This window comes from Gossypium arboreum, chromosome 7 (genome assembly GCF_025698485.1).
Source record: "Gossypium arboreum isolate Shixiya-1 chromosome 7, ASM2569848v2, whole genome shotgun sequence".
NCBI classification, from domain to species: Eukaryota; Viridiplantae; Streptophyta; class Magnoliopsida; order Malvales; family Malvaceae; genus Gossypium; species Gossypium arboreum.
In genome coordinates, this window is record NC_069076.1 from 3,840,738 (window position 1) to 3,858,422 (window position 17,685).

General features: G+C 31.6%; 2 protein-coding genes across 2 annotated transcripts; one reads left to right on the plus strand and one right to left on the minus strand.

Annotated features, from left to right (window-relative positions):
- Positions 1-9,070: 9,070 nt before the first annotated feature.
- LOC108482368 (auxin-induced protein 22D-like) lies at positions 9,071-10,686 on the plus strand. The gene is made up of 4 exons (XM_017785500.2): positions 9,071-9,608; positions 9,707-9,912; positions 10,026-10,125; positions 10,231-10,686. Exons 1-4 carry the CDS (start codon positions 9,433-9,435, stop codon positions 10,301-10,303), a joined length of 555 nt encoding a protein of 184 aa, XP_017640989.1. The 5' UTR covers positions 9,071-9,432; the 3' UTR covers positions 10,304-10,686.
- Positions 10,687-11,507: 821 nt separating this feature from the next.
- On the minus strand, positions 11,508-13,472 carry LOC108466580 (protein OSB2, chloroplastic-like). The gene is made up of 5 exons (XM_017766965.2): positions 12,925-13,472; positions 12,693-12,831; positions 12,505-12,589; positions 12,295-12,401; positions 11,508-11,931 (listed from the first exon to the last, which is right to left on the minus strand). The coding sequence occupies exons 1-5, from the start codon at positions 13,293-13,295 to the stop codon at positions 11,746-11,748; spliced, it is 888 nt and encodes a 295-aa protein (XP_017622454.1). The 5' UTR covers positions 13,296-13,472; the 3' UTR covers positions 11,508-11,745.
- Positions 13,473-17,685: the final 4,213 nt, after the last annotated feature.

Genomic DNA, 17,685 nt, shown 5'->3' on the forward strand with positions numbered 1-17,685 from the left:
ACCCAAATCAAATCTTAATTAGTAAGTAATTATATACATATATTGCATAATAAATACCAATTATCTTTTCTTTTCCATTTTTAATAGCTATTTATATTAACAATTCATTTTTAAATCAATTAATTCAACTCAAACAACTCGATTAATTAACTTAACTCGTAGTTTGAATATGAGAAATTTTAAAAAATCTTAATTTTTATTTTAATTTTATATTTTGAAATTAAATCTCTCTTTTAATCCCAATAATTTACCTCCTTTACTAGTTTGTTCTTTAAACTGTAAATATGATTTCCATTTAGATCATGTGCCATTAAAAAAAAAAAAGGAAGATATTGAATCCCATGTGTTGGCCTGATGGTCAAGGTGTTCATCATCCCAGTTGTAGCCTGAGTTCGAGTCGCGCTAGTTGTGTTATTGTTAGGATTTTGCCCTCATCTTGTAATTTACTAAAAAAAAGACATTCACATAGCTAATATTACACGCGTGGAAGGACAAATAAGTAAATAAAAGAATATTGAGTTTGGGGTAATAAGGTTTTCAATATTTTTATTTATTTTAATAATAGTAAATAATTAGTAGTCTTATTAATTGAACTAATCGGTTAAATTAAAAAATAAAATAAATGAATTTCTAAAAATAATATAAAGAGAACAAATTTCAAATATGCAAAAAATATAAAGAGATTAGAAACAGAATTAAACCTAAATTTTAATATTAACATATTTAATCATGGATTTCACAAAATTTGTTGTCCCCCTCCCTATTGAAAATGATCATATTGTTTATCCAAATTAAGAATATCTAAATGACTAAATCTAGTTTTTGAGTACATGAAGATTTTAGGTATGAAAATTTGACACTAGGTTTGCCTACAAAGAATCAAAGGTAGGTTCTAGCTTTGTGTCCATCTAAAAATAGTATTAAGTAAATTTGTTTTTTTGATACGATACTTAAAATTGTTTATAGTGTCTTTAACTCTTAAATAGGAGGATAATACACTTTTGCGTACTTGAACTTAAGGTTGAGCAAAACTCGGTTCGAATTTCGAGTCAAGTTGAATTTCACAATTCGAATAACAGATTGGTATAAATACCCTTTAGGTCTCATCAACTTTAAAAAAAACAAATTAGTCTCTCTCAACAAAAATTTAAAATATTTATAAAATTTCAAATTATATAATTTTTAAAAATATATAAAATTATAAAATATATATAAAAAAGTTAAAGTTTTAATTTTTTTAAAATAATAATTTTGGACCTAATTAATGATTCAAATTTATCATACTCAAGTATCTTTTTTTATTATTTTGCTTTTAAAAGAATTTCAAATATATAAATTTTTAAATTTATATGCTCTAACATGGAATTAGTTATAATTGTAACAATATTTTTATTTGACATGTTCAATTTTTTAAATTTAACTCGAATAATTTCACTCGACTCAATTAAAAAAAATTCAAATTGAATTAGGATGATAAAATAGGACTCGTGAACTTGATTAACTCGAAATTTTTTCACTCGATTAGGTCGAATGCTCACCCTTACTCGAACGTATATCCTCCTACACTGACAACAATACCGATAACAATCATATTAAAACTCAATCGACTTCTTTAATTTTTAAATACAAATATAAATTTACACAATTATAATGTAAAATTAAATCAATATTAAAAAAATAAGATACTTCCATAACATACTTCATGTAATTTTTTAAAAGAATATAAAATATAGATCATGATTGATCATCATCATTATAATCCAATGATCATTTCTTTTTCTTTTTTTTTCTGGATAAAATAATAATTCCATCATTATTGACCAAAGATACTGTTATTTTATTCCCTATTGGCGGTGGTTATGTTCATCGAGATTTTAAAAATGATAAAAAAAAAAAAAAAATGGGGTCAAATGGTAAGGGTTGAGGGTTCAGAAAGAACTGAAAAATGGTCAAAAACTGGTACATGAAAGAATCTTATTGCTCCTCCATACCCTTCTATGCCGGAAATTTTATGCTTTTAATATCTATATTTTATTACCCTTAATTAATGTAATCTCAGTTCAATGCTTTTAAGAACAGATCCATTCCATATTATTATTTTTTTAATAATATGTGAATCTTTTTATATAAAAGGAAAAACTAAAGTGTGTGTCATTGTGGTTGCACTTATGACCCATGCAATCATCTCATCTTCACATCTTAAGATGCTACTTTTAATGAAGATTTAAAACATTAAATTATTTTAAGGATTGAGTATTAATTCGATTAGTGTAGGTGTTGTTGTTAATACAATAAGATATGGGTGCATTTTCATCCTATATATTTATGGGTTAGGAAAGAGCTATGGGTAGTTCTAGGTATTGTGTAAAAAAAAAATAGATATAATCAGAACTTATAATAAGATTGTTAAAAATATATTATACTTGATATTCTTTAACATAATAATCAAGATTATTGGTGTGAGTTTTTCATTGTTTTCGTGTTATTTGATGGTGGTAATATGATTATATGGAATCAAAAGTGTAGGGGCAAAGTTAGAAAAATTTTTGAGGCGGAATTAAATTGTATATTTTATAATAGTAAAATACAATTTCATCATTTTAATATCTTATATATTTATAATTTTAAAAGATTAAACTATTTTTTTATCATTTTTAGAAAGGCTAAAGTGCAATTTTACCATTATACTAATTTAAAATTTTATAAATTATAAAATAGACTAAATGGTAAGTTTTCTATTTTAAAGGGGGCAGGGCCCTTGCCAACTCCTCGGCTTCACCACTTCAAGGGTGGAGTAAGGAAAATGAAAAGTTTAACTTTTAGTTTATTTATAATTTATAATATTTTAAATTACTATATGGTAAAATTATTGTAATGAACCGAAAGTTACGGTATCGGAAATTGAGTCTTGAGTCTTGTTTCAGTGAAATTTATTCATGAATATTTATTAGAAATATTTATGAATTATAGTTGAATGGTTATTTAGTGTTTAATTAAGTGAAGTAGTTTGAATTTAGTTTAAAGGGCTAAATTGCATAAGGAATAAAAGTTTAATTATAGATTAAAGAAGTAAAAGGGACTAATCTAGTAATTAGACCCTAAGTGACATGTGTGTGTTAATATTGAATAACGTGTGTAATAGTTGGTATATATGTGTAATAGCTATAAGATATTTTATGTTATAGCTATTACACATGTTAGTTTTATATTTATTATAGGTTAATAATAGTATAATAAGTAAAATTTATAAAATAGAAAACATGAAAGAAAGAAGAAAGAAAGAAAGAAAGAAAAAGGAAATTTGAGGATTAAGGCCCTAAAGTTTGATTGGTAAGTTGTTTTAGCTCATTTTCTTATGATTTTTATGTTTATGGATGCCTAATTCAAAGTTCTACATATATGAGGTTAAAATGAAGAAAAATAGAGAATTTTTAGATATTGATTTAGTTGAATAAATTGAGGTTTTATGGGTTAAATTGATAGAAATTGAAGTTAGAAGTGATTAGTTAAAGGAATTTCTAAGTTAGGTTTAAATAGGGACTAAGTTGAATAGAGCTCAAAATTTATGTTTTATAATGAATTTTATGAGTTAGAAATTGTTAATGAGTTGATTAAAAGAGAATATGAAGCTTAAGTTAAAGAAAAAAGATTAGTAATGGAAAAGGATGAAATTGGAATTTTGTAAAAGTTTGGTAGAAAGTGAAAATGTGTTTTATGAATTAATATATTGATGATTTTTAATTGTATGATTGTTAGTAGCAAGCGTAGCATCGGATCGTCATCAAAGAAGGAAAAGAGAAAGTGAACGAAGATATCGATTAAATTCGATAAATAGTGGTTTGTATTTCTATAAACCGAGCTTAATCGTTATTGCTATATTTGATATTTATATTGTATGAAAATGTGAATGAGGTAAGTATTTTTACCATATTGAAATGAATGTGATTTTGAATACCCTATTAACGTTATCGGGCTAGTCGGATATAGTTGACATGTCATAGGAATTGGAAGTATTGCGATATTCGACATTGAGTCGATGAGACACTATGTGCCGACTCTTGTTAAAGTTTGGATTTGTTCCGATGAAGTACTTTGTGTACTATAATGTTAAAGTTCGGATTTATTCCGATGAAGCACTATGTGCTTATCCCGAAGTGTGGGTTGGATCCGTGTATCCGCCGTTGGCGAGTTATGTTAATAAGGGTAAATAAAGTAAATGTTATTAAAGTACTGATTGATATTGAATAATAGCAATAATGTGTTTGAATTACCATGTTTTAAAGTTGATTAAGCTATTGTTTATAGAAATACCACTGAGAGTATTCTCAGTATGGTTTGTTTCGTCATGAGCTAGGTACGAAAGTATAAAGACTCAGCATACAAGCCGATCCCCAAACTCAAATTGGTGAAGTTTCTATCTTTTTGGAAAATGGCATTGTACCTAAGATGTCTTTTGGTCATTTTGAAAGTATCTAAGTTGTTAAGTGATATTTTGGTATGTTTTGATATGTTAGTGAAGAGTAATAAGAGGAAGTGTTGGTAAATATTGTAGAGAGAAGAAATGAAGATGTTATAAACTTAGTTATCAACATTTTATACTAAAACAAATTTGGACAGTAGCGATAGTCCAACTTTGAAAATATACCAAAAATAGTATAAAGTGAATTAGATAATGAATAAAATTTTAATTGAAGATTAATGAATCTATTTTTATATGGAAGAAATAAAATAGGTAAAAGAGTTGTATTTTGTGAGATATTTACGTTTTGGTGAAACAGAGTTAGAACAATTTCTGGATTCCCTGTTCTGACTTTATAAATTCACCATAAATTGTGTATTAAGAATTAGGACTCAAAATTTATTTTTATGGATTCCTTATTGAGTCTATTTTTAATTGAAACAAATGGCATAGTCATTGGATTTTTGTACAGGAAGAAATTTGATTCGTAGTGCACAAGAGTCAGAGTAGCTGAACCCTGAAACAGGGGAGATTTTTCTAATAAACTGTACTAATTGGCCTAACCAAAAATTCTAGGAAAAAATTAGTAACTAGATATATGAGTCTAGTTTCAGGGAAAATTTACGGAATTAGATTTCGAGTTTCGTAACTCGAGATATGATTTTTTTAGCGACCATGACACAGATGGATAGTTTACTACGAAAACTGTTTAAGTGCTAAAGATAAGTTTTGTAATGTCTCCTGCTCGACTTCGGCGACGGTCTCGGGTAGGGGGACGTTACAATTATACTTTGGTCTCTCAAATTGATAAAAAAAATGATTTAGTCCTTTGAAAATTATAAAAATATAAGCTAGTAAAATGGTGAAATTATATTTTTGCTATCGTAACCTCAAAAAAAATTTCTCACTTCATCCCTGAGTGGAATTGCTCCTACCTTTTTGGCTCGGTTTAGGTTTTTTAACTTTTATTGGGCATTTTCTATTTGTAGTGCGCTCTTTCTTTTTCTTTTTCTTTTTTTTTTTTGAATTTTTAATGTTCGTTTTACAGTTCATGTCGAAGTTCATGATTGCTCCTCTCAACAATGTTGTCTTCAAAATTCGAACCCTATTCTTTCTTTAAGAATATAATGTAACTTATAACTAGAGGTGCGCATAGGCTGGGCTCAACTAAAAATTTAGACCCGTTTGGTAGGCCCGACCCTAAATATGAGCCTAAGATTTTGTCCAAACTCAACCTGAATAAAAATGCTAAAACCCGGACCCAACCCGGCCCACCCATATTAATTTTTATATTACTTAATAAATATAAGTGTACTCAATACTTGTTGATTGTAACCCTCTAATAAAAGTTGTGGTTTGATTTAGCAAAGTAGATTAAAATAAGTATAGTGTTTAATATATAGCTATGTATATAGGTAGAATCAAATGATTACAATGGGCTAGATGCTATATGATAAGGTTTGGGGTTTTGATATTGAAGTTATGGGGAAATTCTTTCAAATGCAATGTATTTCCACTCACAACATCAAGTGTCACTTTCACTATTTTAAGATTAACCATGCTTAGTCTCCCAACAACAACAATAGAAAGTTTTGTTTGGATCAATGAACATCTAACAACTCTTTTTTTTTTTTCTCTTTCTCTTCAAATAACACAATTTATCGAAAGAAAATAAAAGAAAAAAGCAATCATGTGAGACTAGATTAGATATTCAAACTTTAATATTAAATTACACTGACTAATTTAAACAAGCCCTTAGACTTATCATTAGCAAGGTCCTCAATCAAGTTGGGGGACTTTCGCTATGACATTGATACCCTCTGAAGTATTATGTATCATCTTGGCAATTCGATCTACAACCTGATTAGTTTTTCTAATAACATATGTTACTACCCAATACTCGTTATCCTTTAACTAGCAATTGATGAATATGTCTGACTAGTGCTAACGTCGAAAAATTATGATTCCTTGTTTGCAAACTAATTAGACATGCTTTTTATTATCATTATTATTATTTGCATGTAACCGTCCAATTTAATGCGATTGGTGCTTTGGGGACAAAACCCTAAAGTTATGTTACCATTAATTAATTAATCAATAAATCCAATATTTGACTAAATCTTAATTTCTTAGAATTTAGAGTCATAATGGGAAACAGCAGAAATAAGGAAGGGTTTCAAGAAAAAAGAAAAACAATGGATGCTGAAATTTGTGGCAATGCTTATGGCCAAGTAATCCAATTTTTATTCTCTTGGTGAGAGGGAGAGAATGAAAAAAAAGACCAACTATTTGTAAAACGGGTTTTTTAAATAAAGTTTCGGGTTTAAATAATATAAAAAGATAAAACAATGTCAGGAAAGTTATACCTTTCGTGTTTAAATGTTTGATTCAACTCGATTATAAATTTAATCCAAACTAATATAATTATTGAATACCAAAAATTTTTGAGGGATTGAGATATGTAAGAGGAAAACACCAAGAAAGTAGTAATGAGATGGATATGGGAATGGGTAGTGGCGGATATCCTGTCTCACCTTTAGGTAGCCGAAAGGGACCATGCAGATTAAACTCGTCGATAAGGGGCCAAAACCATAAAACCCCATGGATGGAAGAGCTGTGAAAGTGCAAGATTGGGCCCAATATTAGCCAGAAAATGGCCCAGTTTATTCTATTATTAGGGGTGTTGGGGAGGGGGTTGTACTCATGACAATTAATAAAATTAGCACCCACATTCACGTGTGTTTGATACCAAGTCAAGGTTTTGAATTTGAATCTACATTTTGGGTTTTGTTTTTTGATGACTTTAGTGTCCTATAATTGAATTTGAATGGGTGCTAACAGCTAAGGGTTCTTTTTTATTATAGAAAAGATGATTAATGGTTTGGTTTGATTAGCCATAAATTTGTACTTTTTGCTTTTAAAATGATCATATTCTAAACTTTTATTTGAACCCAATTCTCTTCTTGAATGATTAGTCATAAATTGACAAGTTGATAAGAAAAGGTTTTTAGCTTTTCCTATGGGCTAATTTCTATGGGTTACTGGTTAAGTTTGTATATATATCCGATTAATTACGAAGTATTTTCATACTGAAGCTGACGAATTAAGTTATTTGAACTAAAACTTATACATGGCAACCGTACATGGACTTGAAAACCCATTCATATAACTATACATAATGAACCTTGATTCTGGATATTTTTAACATAAAAACTTCGTTTTTGCTAAGTGTATCAAGACCTCATTGCTATCACCTCTATAAATATTAAATATGCCCGTTAAATATTTATTAGTTATTTTTATAATTTTAATATACATTTAACATATAAACATGGAATAATAATTTATGAATATTTTAAGGTTTGTTGGGTAATAATATTATAACATCTTTGATTTTTAAAAAAGTTAAATATATAATAAAACAATAAATTTAAAATATCGAGATGAGTAAATGCTATAATTACTTCATACCTATTTAAAAAAAAAAAAAAAAGGCGATCCTACCATGCTTTAAAAGAGACCGGTTCAAAATCCATTGAGCTATTCCAAGTTCATCATCATACATGTAAATGATGGCATGAGATGGTTGATGGGCATGGGAAGCAAAGGCCGAACCCATTAATTACAAGGGAACAATAGGTGGGGTAGTTGATCTTGATGGGGTTATTGGGCTTCTATTCCATCTGAGAGTCCAATTTTTTCTTTTCAGAGCTTTACTTTCCGGCCACCACGTGTGGACGTAGGCCCACAGGCTTTTTACTATCAGCATCAGCATTTAAAACACCACACGTGTGTTTCCTCCCATTAACCATTTTTATTGCATAAAAAGCTGCATGGTTGGGGTGGAAATGGCTGTGGACCCATTTTTCTTTGGTCCTTTTGAAGTGCAATTCTAAGATAGTAAGTGTCTCAAACTGCAAATTGAAATTATGGTTTGCTCCAAATTCAAAACGTGACACCTCCACTTGTCCATTGCGGCTCACAAATGTGAGTTGTATTTTGATGGGTGTTTGTGGGTATGGTTTGGTTAGGTTAAAGCAACTGTGTCTCGGTTTACATTGGCACCGCCAAATAAAGCTGCCTCCATTACCCAACAAAGCTTGGCTGGCAATGCCCAGTCCCATGGCTGAATTTGTGAAACCCTTTCCCACTAAGAGAAGGGGAAGCTAGCAAGAAAGTGAAAATAGGATGGGTAATATGCATTTTAGTACCTAAACTTGGCTTCAATGTTCAATTTGGTACCCATTTGGCCAAGTTCAAGTATCTAATTGGACAGGAAAAAAGCTTCTATACTAAATTAAAATATGAAGCCAACTTGAAGTAGCAAAGAATATATTTACACAAAAAGATGATGAAACAGAAACAAAGAGGTACCCCATTTGCCACATGCCATGTGTCGCAAGCAAATTAAAAAGAAAGGGTCCCACATGTAATTCTAGCCACAGCAATCATGGATATCCACGTGGGACCCCTTTTTTATTCACATGGGGATGTTCTCGTGATCCAACGCTCCAGGATTCACTCTCAAAACCACCCCATCTACACCGTCCATTTTGGTCCACAGTCTTCAATACCATCGGCTGTGCTTGTCCTTCCTTTGTCCCCTTTAATCAGGGCACCCAAACTCAACGCTGTCCCAACATGTGAAAGACAGCCATATCTGTTGCTGTCTAGGATCCATCCATCCAACCCACGCGCCTCTTAACGGAGCAAAAACCCCTTTTGATTGGTCATCGATGAAGCGCGTACGACACCGCGTGCGTGGGGCTCTATTATTTCTCATCAATGAAATGCATGCAAGAGGAGCTTAGATTATCGTCCCTATAAAACTAGTTAGCTGCCTTCGCATATCTCTCATCATCAACAACTCCAACTCACGGTTTTGGCAAACAAAGAAATATAAAGGAATCCCACTGTAACCAATATCCCCAAGCCTTCTTCCTTTCAAGCAATTATATCATTTTAAGTTAGCAATGGAGAATGATCTCAACCTCAAGGCAACAGAACTGAGATTGGGATTACCTGGCAGTGATGAGCCCGAGAGACAAATGATCCCTAGGCCTAACAAGAGAACCTTATCTGACATTGTTTCTGAGGGATCAAGGTCAACCACAGAGGAAGATCATCAAGACACTGCTCCTCCTGCCAAGTATGTCTGCATATATATATAATTGTGTTCTAGAAACGTTTAGCCAAAACAAAAGTTTAGATTGTAATGGTTGGGTGAATGTATATGAATGAATGCAGGTTGCAAATTGTAGGATGGCCACCAGTCAGATCATACCGGAAAAATTGTTTACAAGGCAAGAAAGATGAGGTTGAAGGGGGGACAGGAATGTATGTCAAAGTAAGCGTTGACGGAGCTCCTTATCTCAGAAAGATTGATCTCAAGGTTTATAGAAGCTACCCTCAACTCCTCTTGGCTTTGGAAAACATGTTCAAGCTTACCATTGGTAAGATTTCAAAACATCCCCAACTGTTGTTTTCCCTTGACAAATCAAATGAAATCAACCCCATGATAAAAAGCTGTAGTTCTGATTGGTTTTTTTTATCTGCAATTTTAAAGGTGCATACTCAGAGAGGGAAGGCTACAATGGATCTGACTATGCTCCCACATATGAAGACAGAGATGGTGACTGGATGCTTGTTGGAGATGTTCCCTGGGAGTAAGTTCCTCCTTCAAACCTATTTCTCTTGAACTATTTATACATATGCCCTTTGTTCTTTCCAAAGTAAAGTCATTAATTTTGTTAATTTCCTTGTGTTTACAGAATGTTCATCTCCTCTTGCAAGAGACTGAGAATCATGAAAGGGTCAGAAGCCAGAGGGTTGGGGTGCGTATGAGACGCCCAAAAATAGAACAAAACAAGGAGATTTTCTTTGGCTTGGATAATCCAAATTCCACAAGGAAGATGAAGTCTGCTCTTCCTGAGAAGTGAGAGATGCCATTTGCTAGAGGAAAGATTCAGAGATTAAAAAGACTGCATCCTTTTCAATCCAACCTTGGCTGGCTTTTAGCCTCCATTATTTCAAATACATGTACTTCTTTATAAATAGCATATACCACAAAACCAAAAGGCAGAAAAACAATGTAGAAATTCTTGAGAGACCCAACTGTACAAAGGAAATACTATTTGCTTTACAATTCTTTCCCCTGGTTAAGCATATATGTACAAGATGATTAAATGAAATGAAATAAACTATTAAGGTTTAATTGGTTTTCTAAACAGTTGTGTTTCATTTGAAAATTTTGTTTCTTCTGTTATTACAAGATTTTACAGCAGCAAGAGATCCAGTTATTTTGGACTTTGGAGAAGGGAAGAAAGAAAGGCAACCCCTTCTTTCACCCCAAACAAAAAGAGAAACCCATTGATTAGTCAAAAGAAGAGAATATTTCTAGAACACTTGCCAACACAAGGATTGGAATTCTGTGTTAAGCATAGAATTTTCAAAGATCACACAATACAGATGCTCCCACTAGAGTAAACAAATCCTAGCTAGATGATATGGGATTTGAATTTTCATGCAATAAACACCAACAAAGAACTTGAAGATGCTGAGAGACAAGTGGAAAAATGAGGTGTTGTTTTCCATTTGCAATGGGAGCTTCAGAAAAAGTAACTAAACTAATAACACGGGCAGGACAAGTGGCTAGAGCAACCCAGAAATTCTCTTCTCTATGTAATGGTAACTCTAATTTAACTTGACTTACACCAAACAGCATTCAATTTTTCAAAATCGAAAAGAAAACTAAGATAAAACTCATGAAGCAATGGTCAACGCTCATTAGGTCAGTCGCCTACATACAAATTGGATGAAAGAACACAAGATTTAATCACAGATCGCAGTTGAGATCAAATGGACAAAAAATGGCAACAGAATCCAGTCGAGTTCTGAGATCTATCATCCAGATATGAGGAGAGGACAAAAGGTTAAGTTATTTTTTATACTATTCAATTTAGATAAAACTATTTTGATATGTACTGGTGTTCATTCATAACATGCTTGCCACATTATCAGAATAATAAACCAGGTTAAAGCATTCAAATTGATTTGTGAATCATCAATATCTTCATGGTAATTAATGATATTTCAGATGTTCAAAAAAGGTCAAACAAAGCTTATAAAACTAAAACTTGTAGAAGAAGCAATATTTTACAGAACAGACGAAGTGCTATACATCTGAAGCATACTGAGACTTACAAAAACTTTTGCATACAAAATGCAGGGACCTTGCCAAGTGCAATCAACTTATAGAAACATCATAAACACACTGGTTTAAACCATTAAAAAGGCAGGAGATTGTCACTGGCCATCGAAGAAAACATCCTTTCATCCTCATCTTGCAGAGAGCTCATTCTAGAATCTAGTATCTCCAACTGGGATCTCACCCAATGGGGAGTATTCCTACCTTCAATCCATAGAGCTTCTCCAGTATCCTTGTGCTTAAAATCTGGATATCTTGGGTTCCTCTGTACATGGAGGAAACAACATCAAGTTAAACAGCTAACACAAAGTGCTCAAAAATTTTCAATAGTAAATCATTTAATTCTGCTGCTCAATCATGCCACAAGCATAAAAGTAGTAACTCACCTACCTATCCCAATAGAAATATAATATTTTTCAGCCAGGAAAGCAAACTCTTGTTCTGATTCAAAAGCAAAATCTAATATGATCTTCTTGATGCATGTAAAGCATTGGCAATTCAATGACTAAAGCTAACTCTTAAATCTCCTTCAATTTTAAAGGTCAAACAAGTAAATACAAACGCATACAACCACATCAAATATGATTGCAAAGCACTTCCAATTTCAACAATGAGATTAAACAGCTACCTTATTTTTCCTATTATCCCACCATTCAGTAGGATTGGCGAAAAAAGCTTGCCATAATTCCATAGCAGAACCCACATTATTCTCACCATTATAGCCAACTTTCCTATCTGCAACAATAAATCCAAGTTAGAGACTACGAATATAAGAAAACAAAGTCAAATTGCTATTTACCCAAAAATGCATTTCAGTCATTCAAGAAATATGACTTACTACTTGACATCCCACTAAAGCCACGGTCATTAGAAGCCATTGAAGGCGAGTTCCTTTCGACGAAATTTATTTGTTGGACAACTATCTATAATGTCAAACCAAATATAAGTAAAACAATAAGAATATATGGTTCAATTCTTCAATGAGCCAAGGAAAAAAAAAAGGGGGGTATAGTGATTTTAAGTTACCTTGTAATAAGTCTGCTGTTTGCCATCATCACTTTCAACCGTATCCGAAACCAGACGACCGCATACATATATCTGTTGCCCTTTCTCCACATGCTGATACGCAGTATTGGCCAGCTCGTCCCAGAATGTCAAATTAATCCTAACAATAAAAGTGAAAATTTGGGTAACAAAAGGTACAATTTTGGGGCTAAATATTCATATTACCCTAGAAAGGAAAGAAAAGAAAATTTACCAAGTAGTGTCGGTGGGGGATTTTTTGACGGCGAGTCGTGTCCAGGCGAGGACTTTACCAGAAGGCAAGTGCTTGATTTCAACGGGGGAGCCAACATTGCCGATTAGGTTCACCGTATTACAGAGGTCCTTGCTCCACGGGATTTCAGAGGGTTTTGGGTACGATACTTGAAGGTGGGTTTGGTCTCTGTAATCGACGGAGCATTTTAGCGTTCGGAAGGGAAGACGCTGTCGTTTAGCGAAAACAGAAGATGAGTTCAGGGGAGTCGGAGATTGGAAGGAAGCCAGGGTCTTGGTGTTTGGTTTAGGGTTTTGCGGGACGACGGTGAACAACATGTTTCGGCTTGATACTAGGGTTTGCCCAAAGGCCATAGTGGCTCTTTCTCCTTTGTGGCGCCAAGAAGGCTAAAAGCAAGCAGAAAGGGAAGAAAAGAGAAATGTATTCGGCTTCTTTGCCGGCCAAGTTATCTGGATTTTCAGAATGTTAAAAGCGGCACTTGAAATAAAGCGGTAAATTGACGGCAAGGTCATTCAACTATTATTAGGTTTACACTTTGATCACTTAATTTTAAAGTAATCAATAATTCAATATCGTACCATTGGATATACCATTCTTATCTTGATATTGAGACACTGATATATTTCAATGTACCGTTTCACGTTTATAAATGTTTTAAGATGTTTTTACGTTTATATTTTTATATTTTTATTTTTATTTTTGATAAATTATATATTTAAATTTTTTCATATATATATATATATATACTTATTTTTAGATTCTTATTAAATTATATATTAATTTTACAAAAATATTATATATACATGCAAATATATCTCAATTACATCCATATAAATATAAATTTTAACAGTATTAAATAGGTTGAATAATTTAATTTAATTTAATAGGTTCAGATTTTAAATATGATTATAGAAAAGTTAAAATGGTTAAAATAAAAAATTTTAAATCTGTTTTAAAATATCAAAATTTTGTACCAACCATTATGGGTTGGTGCGCACAGATACAAGCCAATATTAATCAAAATGAGTCGAAACACACCAAAATTTTGACCAAAACAGTACATAAACTACTTGGTATTGTTTTAAGACTGAAACAGTACATACTGACCGATACGACCAGTATAGGTACGGTACCAACTACCATGCTAAATTTCAAAAAAATTATAAGTTGGTTACTAAATTATTCGAAATTTCTCATTTAAGTTATTGGGCAGTTAAAGTTGCTAATGGATGCTTGATGGTGGTTAACTTACTATTCATCGTGGGGTAAACTATACTCAAAATCACTCAATTATTAGAAATTTTAAAATTTCGTCATTTAACTTTAGAAAAGTTACAAGTTGGTCCTTGTACTATTTAAATGTTTTAAAGTTTTAGGGACCTCCTTCACAATTGTATTCCAATAATCTTGTCATCATTTGGCCTCCTCCTCCTACAAAGAAACACATTGAAATGGAGTTTTACTTAATCTTTCAACTTTATCATTTAATTTTCTTTGAAATATCCAAAAACTCTGTTGATTTAATATAACGATTCGAAAGTCAGTGGTATCAAAAAATTTGATTTCAAGACTCTATTTTCGTAAACCGAGACTGTAAATAATTTTATTAAATATTTATGAAATTATATTAGAAATGAATTGAATTTTGGATAAGTAATTTTATCAAATTAGTGAAAAGTGGTAAAGGTTAAATTACTATACATTTTAAAGTGGAAACTTAGATTAAGGACCAATGTGATAATTATACCATAATGGAATTAGTGGGTGGTAAATGATTAATGTATATATATGTATAAGTTATAATATAAAAAAAGATTAAAATTAAATTATTAAAACAAAACATAAGTATGAAAGTGGGAAAAAGAGAAAACATGAATGTTTTCATCTTTTCAACCGAAATTGGAGAAGGAGAAACTCTTAACCCACCGCCAAGCTGTTTTAAAGTATAAATCTTCAATTGATTAGTGCAATTTAGTCTTTTTCATATAATTTTTATGTTTTTTAAATCTAGAGAGCTTAACCTAGCTGACTCGTTTGTTAATTTTCATAACTTTTGAAGTTTTTGAAAGATGCCATTGATGAATTCTTGAAGTTTTAGGTACTAAATTGATAGATTGTAAGCTTAAGAGTGAAAAGGACTAAATTGTAAAGTTAATTTACAGTTTTGTGCAATAGGGACTAAAATGCACAAATTTTGAAATTTTGGGTAGAAATGAGAAATGGGAGGTCTATTTAGGACTATAGTGAAATCAGCCTGCAAACTTGAGTTCTAGATTTAAAGTTATGTTAGTCCCGATTTTAGAGACTAAATTGAATAAAATGAAAAAGTTTCTTAAAGTAGAAATTGAATGTGAAATTATTTGTATATGGTTGATTTGGTATGTTTGTGTTAATCTATAGCTAACGTTGACTCGAATTCCTCAAAAAAAAAGGAAAAGATAAAGCCGTCAATGAATAACTCGGAGTTTATGATTTGTATTTCTATAATCTAAACCATTTCAATTGCTGCATTTATGAACTGTGTTGCATGGTAAGATCATAAGGTACGTTGTAAATGATAAAACGAGCTTATTTGAATTGATTTGGATTGATTGCTAGCTATAAGGACTAAAATGAATAGTTTTGAAAATATTGTATATTATTATAAATGTGCAATTGAATCTGTATTGTGATGAAATAAGTTACTACATATGTGGAATTAAGAAATTTATTATAAATGAAATTGAAATAAAGGTGGATGGCGGATATCGGATTATAAGTCCGAAATGTGAATTTGATATTGCACAATTTAATCGATTCGATTGATATATGAAAAATGTATATGTTGCAACTGTGATAGCTCGATTTAAGATAATAAAAAATTCATTATATAACCAAGTGATGTATTTGGATTTCTAGATTGACATGTTAACTTGCATTCGAATTTTTGGTTTGTTGGTTCATTGTATTATATGATTTATATTATGTTCTAATCTTTGAATATAGCAATACAGCTGAATTGTACTTAGAGGATGATTTTGTTTTCCATGCGCAGGTTAGGTTTTGAATGTGTATGCTTGTTAATATCAACATTCAACCGTAATCCCAGATTCAGCGAGTTGGTGATGTTCCTTGTAGTTTAATGACATGTGCATAAGAGAGTCATTTGTTTATATTCTACTAAACTTGGAGGATGAATTGGTGTTTGATGCATTTTATATATATGTTTAGTGTAATCTTGATAATGGTATAAATCATATGCATGCATAATGAAGTTCTTGAAGTGTGAATTAGATAAGTATGCATAATGGCTTGAATGGTTGATAGTTGAAAAGTTAACGGTATCTTGATCAAATTTGGATATATGTGAATTGTTAGATGGTACGCTATGAATAGGTGAATTGGTATGAATATATGTGATAATAGTTAATACATTGATAATGTAAGTATGATTTGAGTAATGGTTGGAAAAATTATTAGGTGTGCGCAAGTTAGCATTGAGACATGTATGTATTGTTGATTTTTTTTTTTAATGGTTTGGTTGAATATGTTGTGTCATGCCATAAAAAGGTTTGAATGGTATTTGAATTGGTAAGTATTGGAGAATGAATGTGAATCATATATGTATGTTTTAGTAGTGTTTTGAAATGTCTAATACATGTAATTTATGTTTACTTAGGCATGAAATAAGAAATTGAATGTTGGGACAACATTGAATGCATTTTAGTACATTTTTGGCCAAAATAGTATATGACATCGTAATGTCGTTCAAATGTCGTTATGACGAGGAAACCACGTTGTGACGCCAATCTTAGGTCGTCGGGATGGAATTGGACAATGAGTCATATCGTGACGAGGAACTCCCTCACATCACGTTGTCGGCCTTGCATTTTGAATCTTTTCATTTTAGTCCTTCTTCGAATTTGAATTAGCTTTAGAGTTCCTGTAAGCTCGTACTAAGGCCCAAAATGATTGTATTTCATGTTGATTGTATAATTGGTTGATTTATTATCAATAAATTGCATATTTCAAACACGATTTGAATGTGGTTGCTTCAGCGGCCGAGTTGCGTAACAAGGTGTTACATTTAAACTCCAAGCCCTAACAAAGAAGCTCTCTGATATCTATTAGCGTCATAAGATGGACGTCTAACTCTATTATGTTCCTATTTTCAACGATATTTTCTCCTTGACCTTTTGGATTAAACCTTCATCGCCTAAAACTCTTTGACTAACTCATATACGAATCTAGTACATGTGAGTTTCCTTTTTAGTATTTTGATTCTTTTTTCTCTCATTTTATTCTATCTTTTTGCTACTGTAAGTCATGTTTCGAGTTTTTTGAAACTTAGACTTTCTTCTTTTTTTATTTGTTTTTTTCAAACTTTTTTGTTTATTTTGTTTGTGGTTTCGGTGCTATTTGGTTATTGGTTTAAGGTAAGAGTGTGTGAACAACTTAACTGTGGATTTTATTAGGTTTTGGTTTTGGCTTAACGAAGATGGTAAGTGCATTAAGAATGAAGGGTGGTTGGAGTTGGTTGGGTTAAAGGTGAAACATGGGTTGACAATGGCTTTGCTAGTGCTTAGGGCTTCAGTTATTGATGTTGTTTAGATTATTGTGCTAGAGAGTAATGGTGCAAAGATTGAGAGGCCATGGTGTGAACTTAATAATAGTTCAATGACCAACTTGTAACTTTTTGGAAATGAGTGACCAAATTTTAAACTTACAATAATTAAGTGACCAAATGATAAATTTATTTGTACC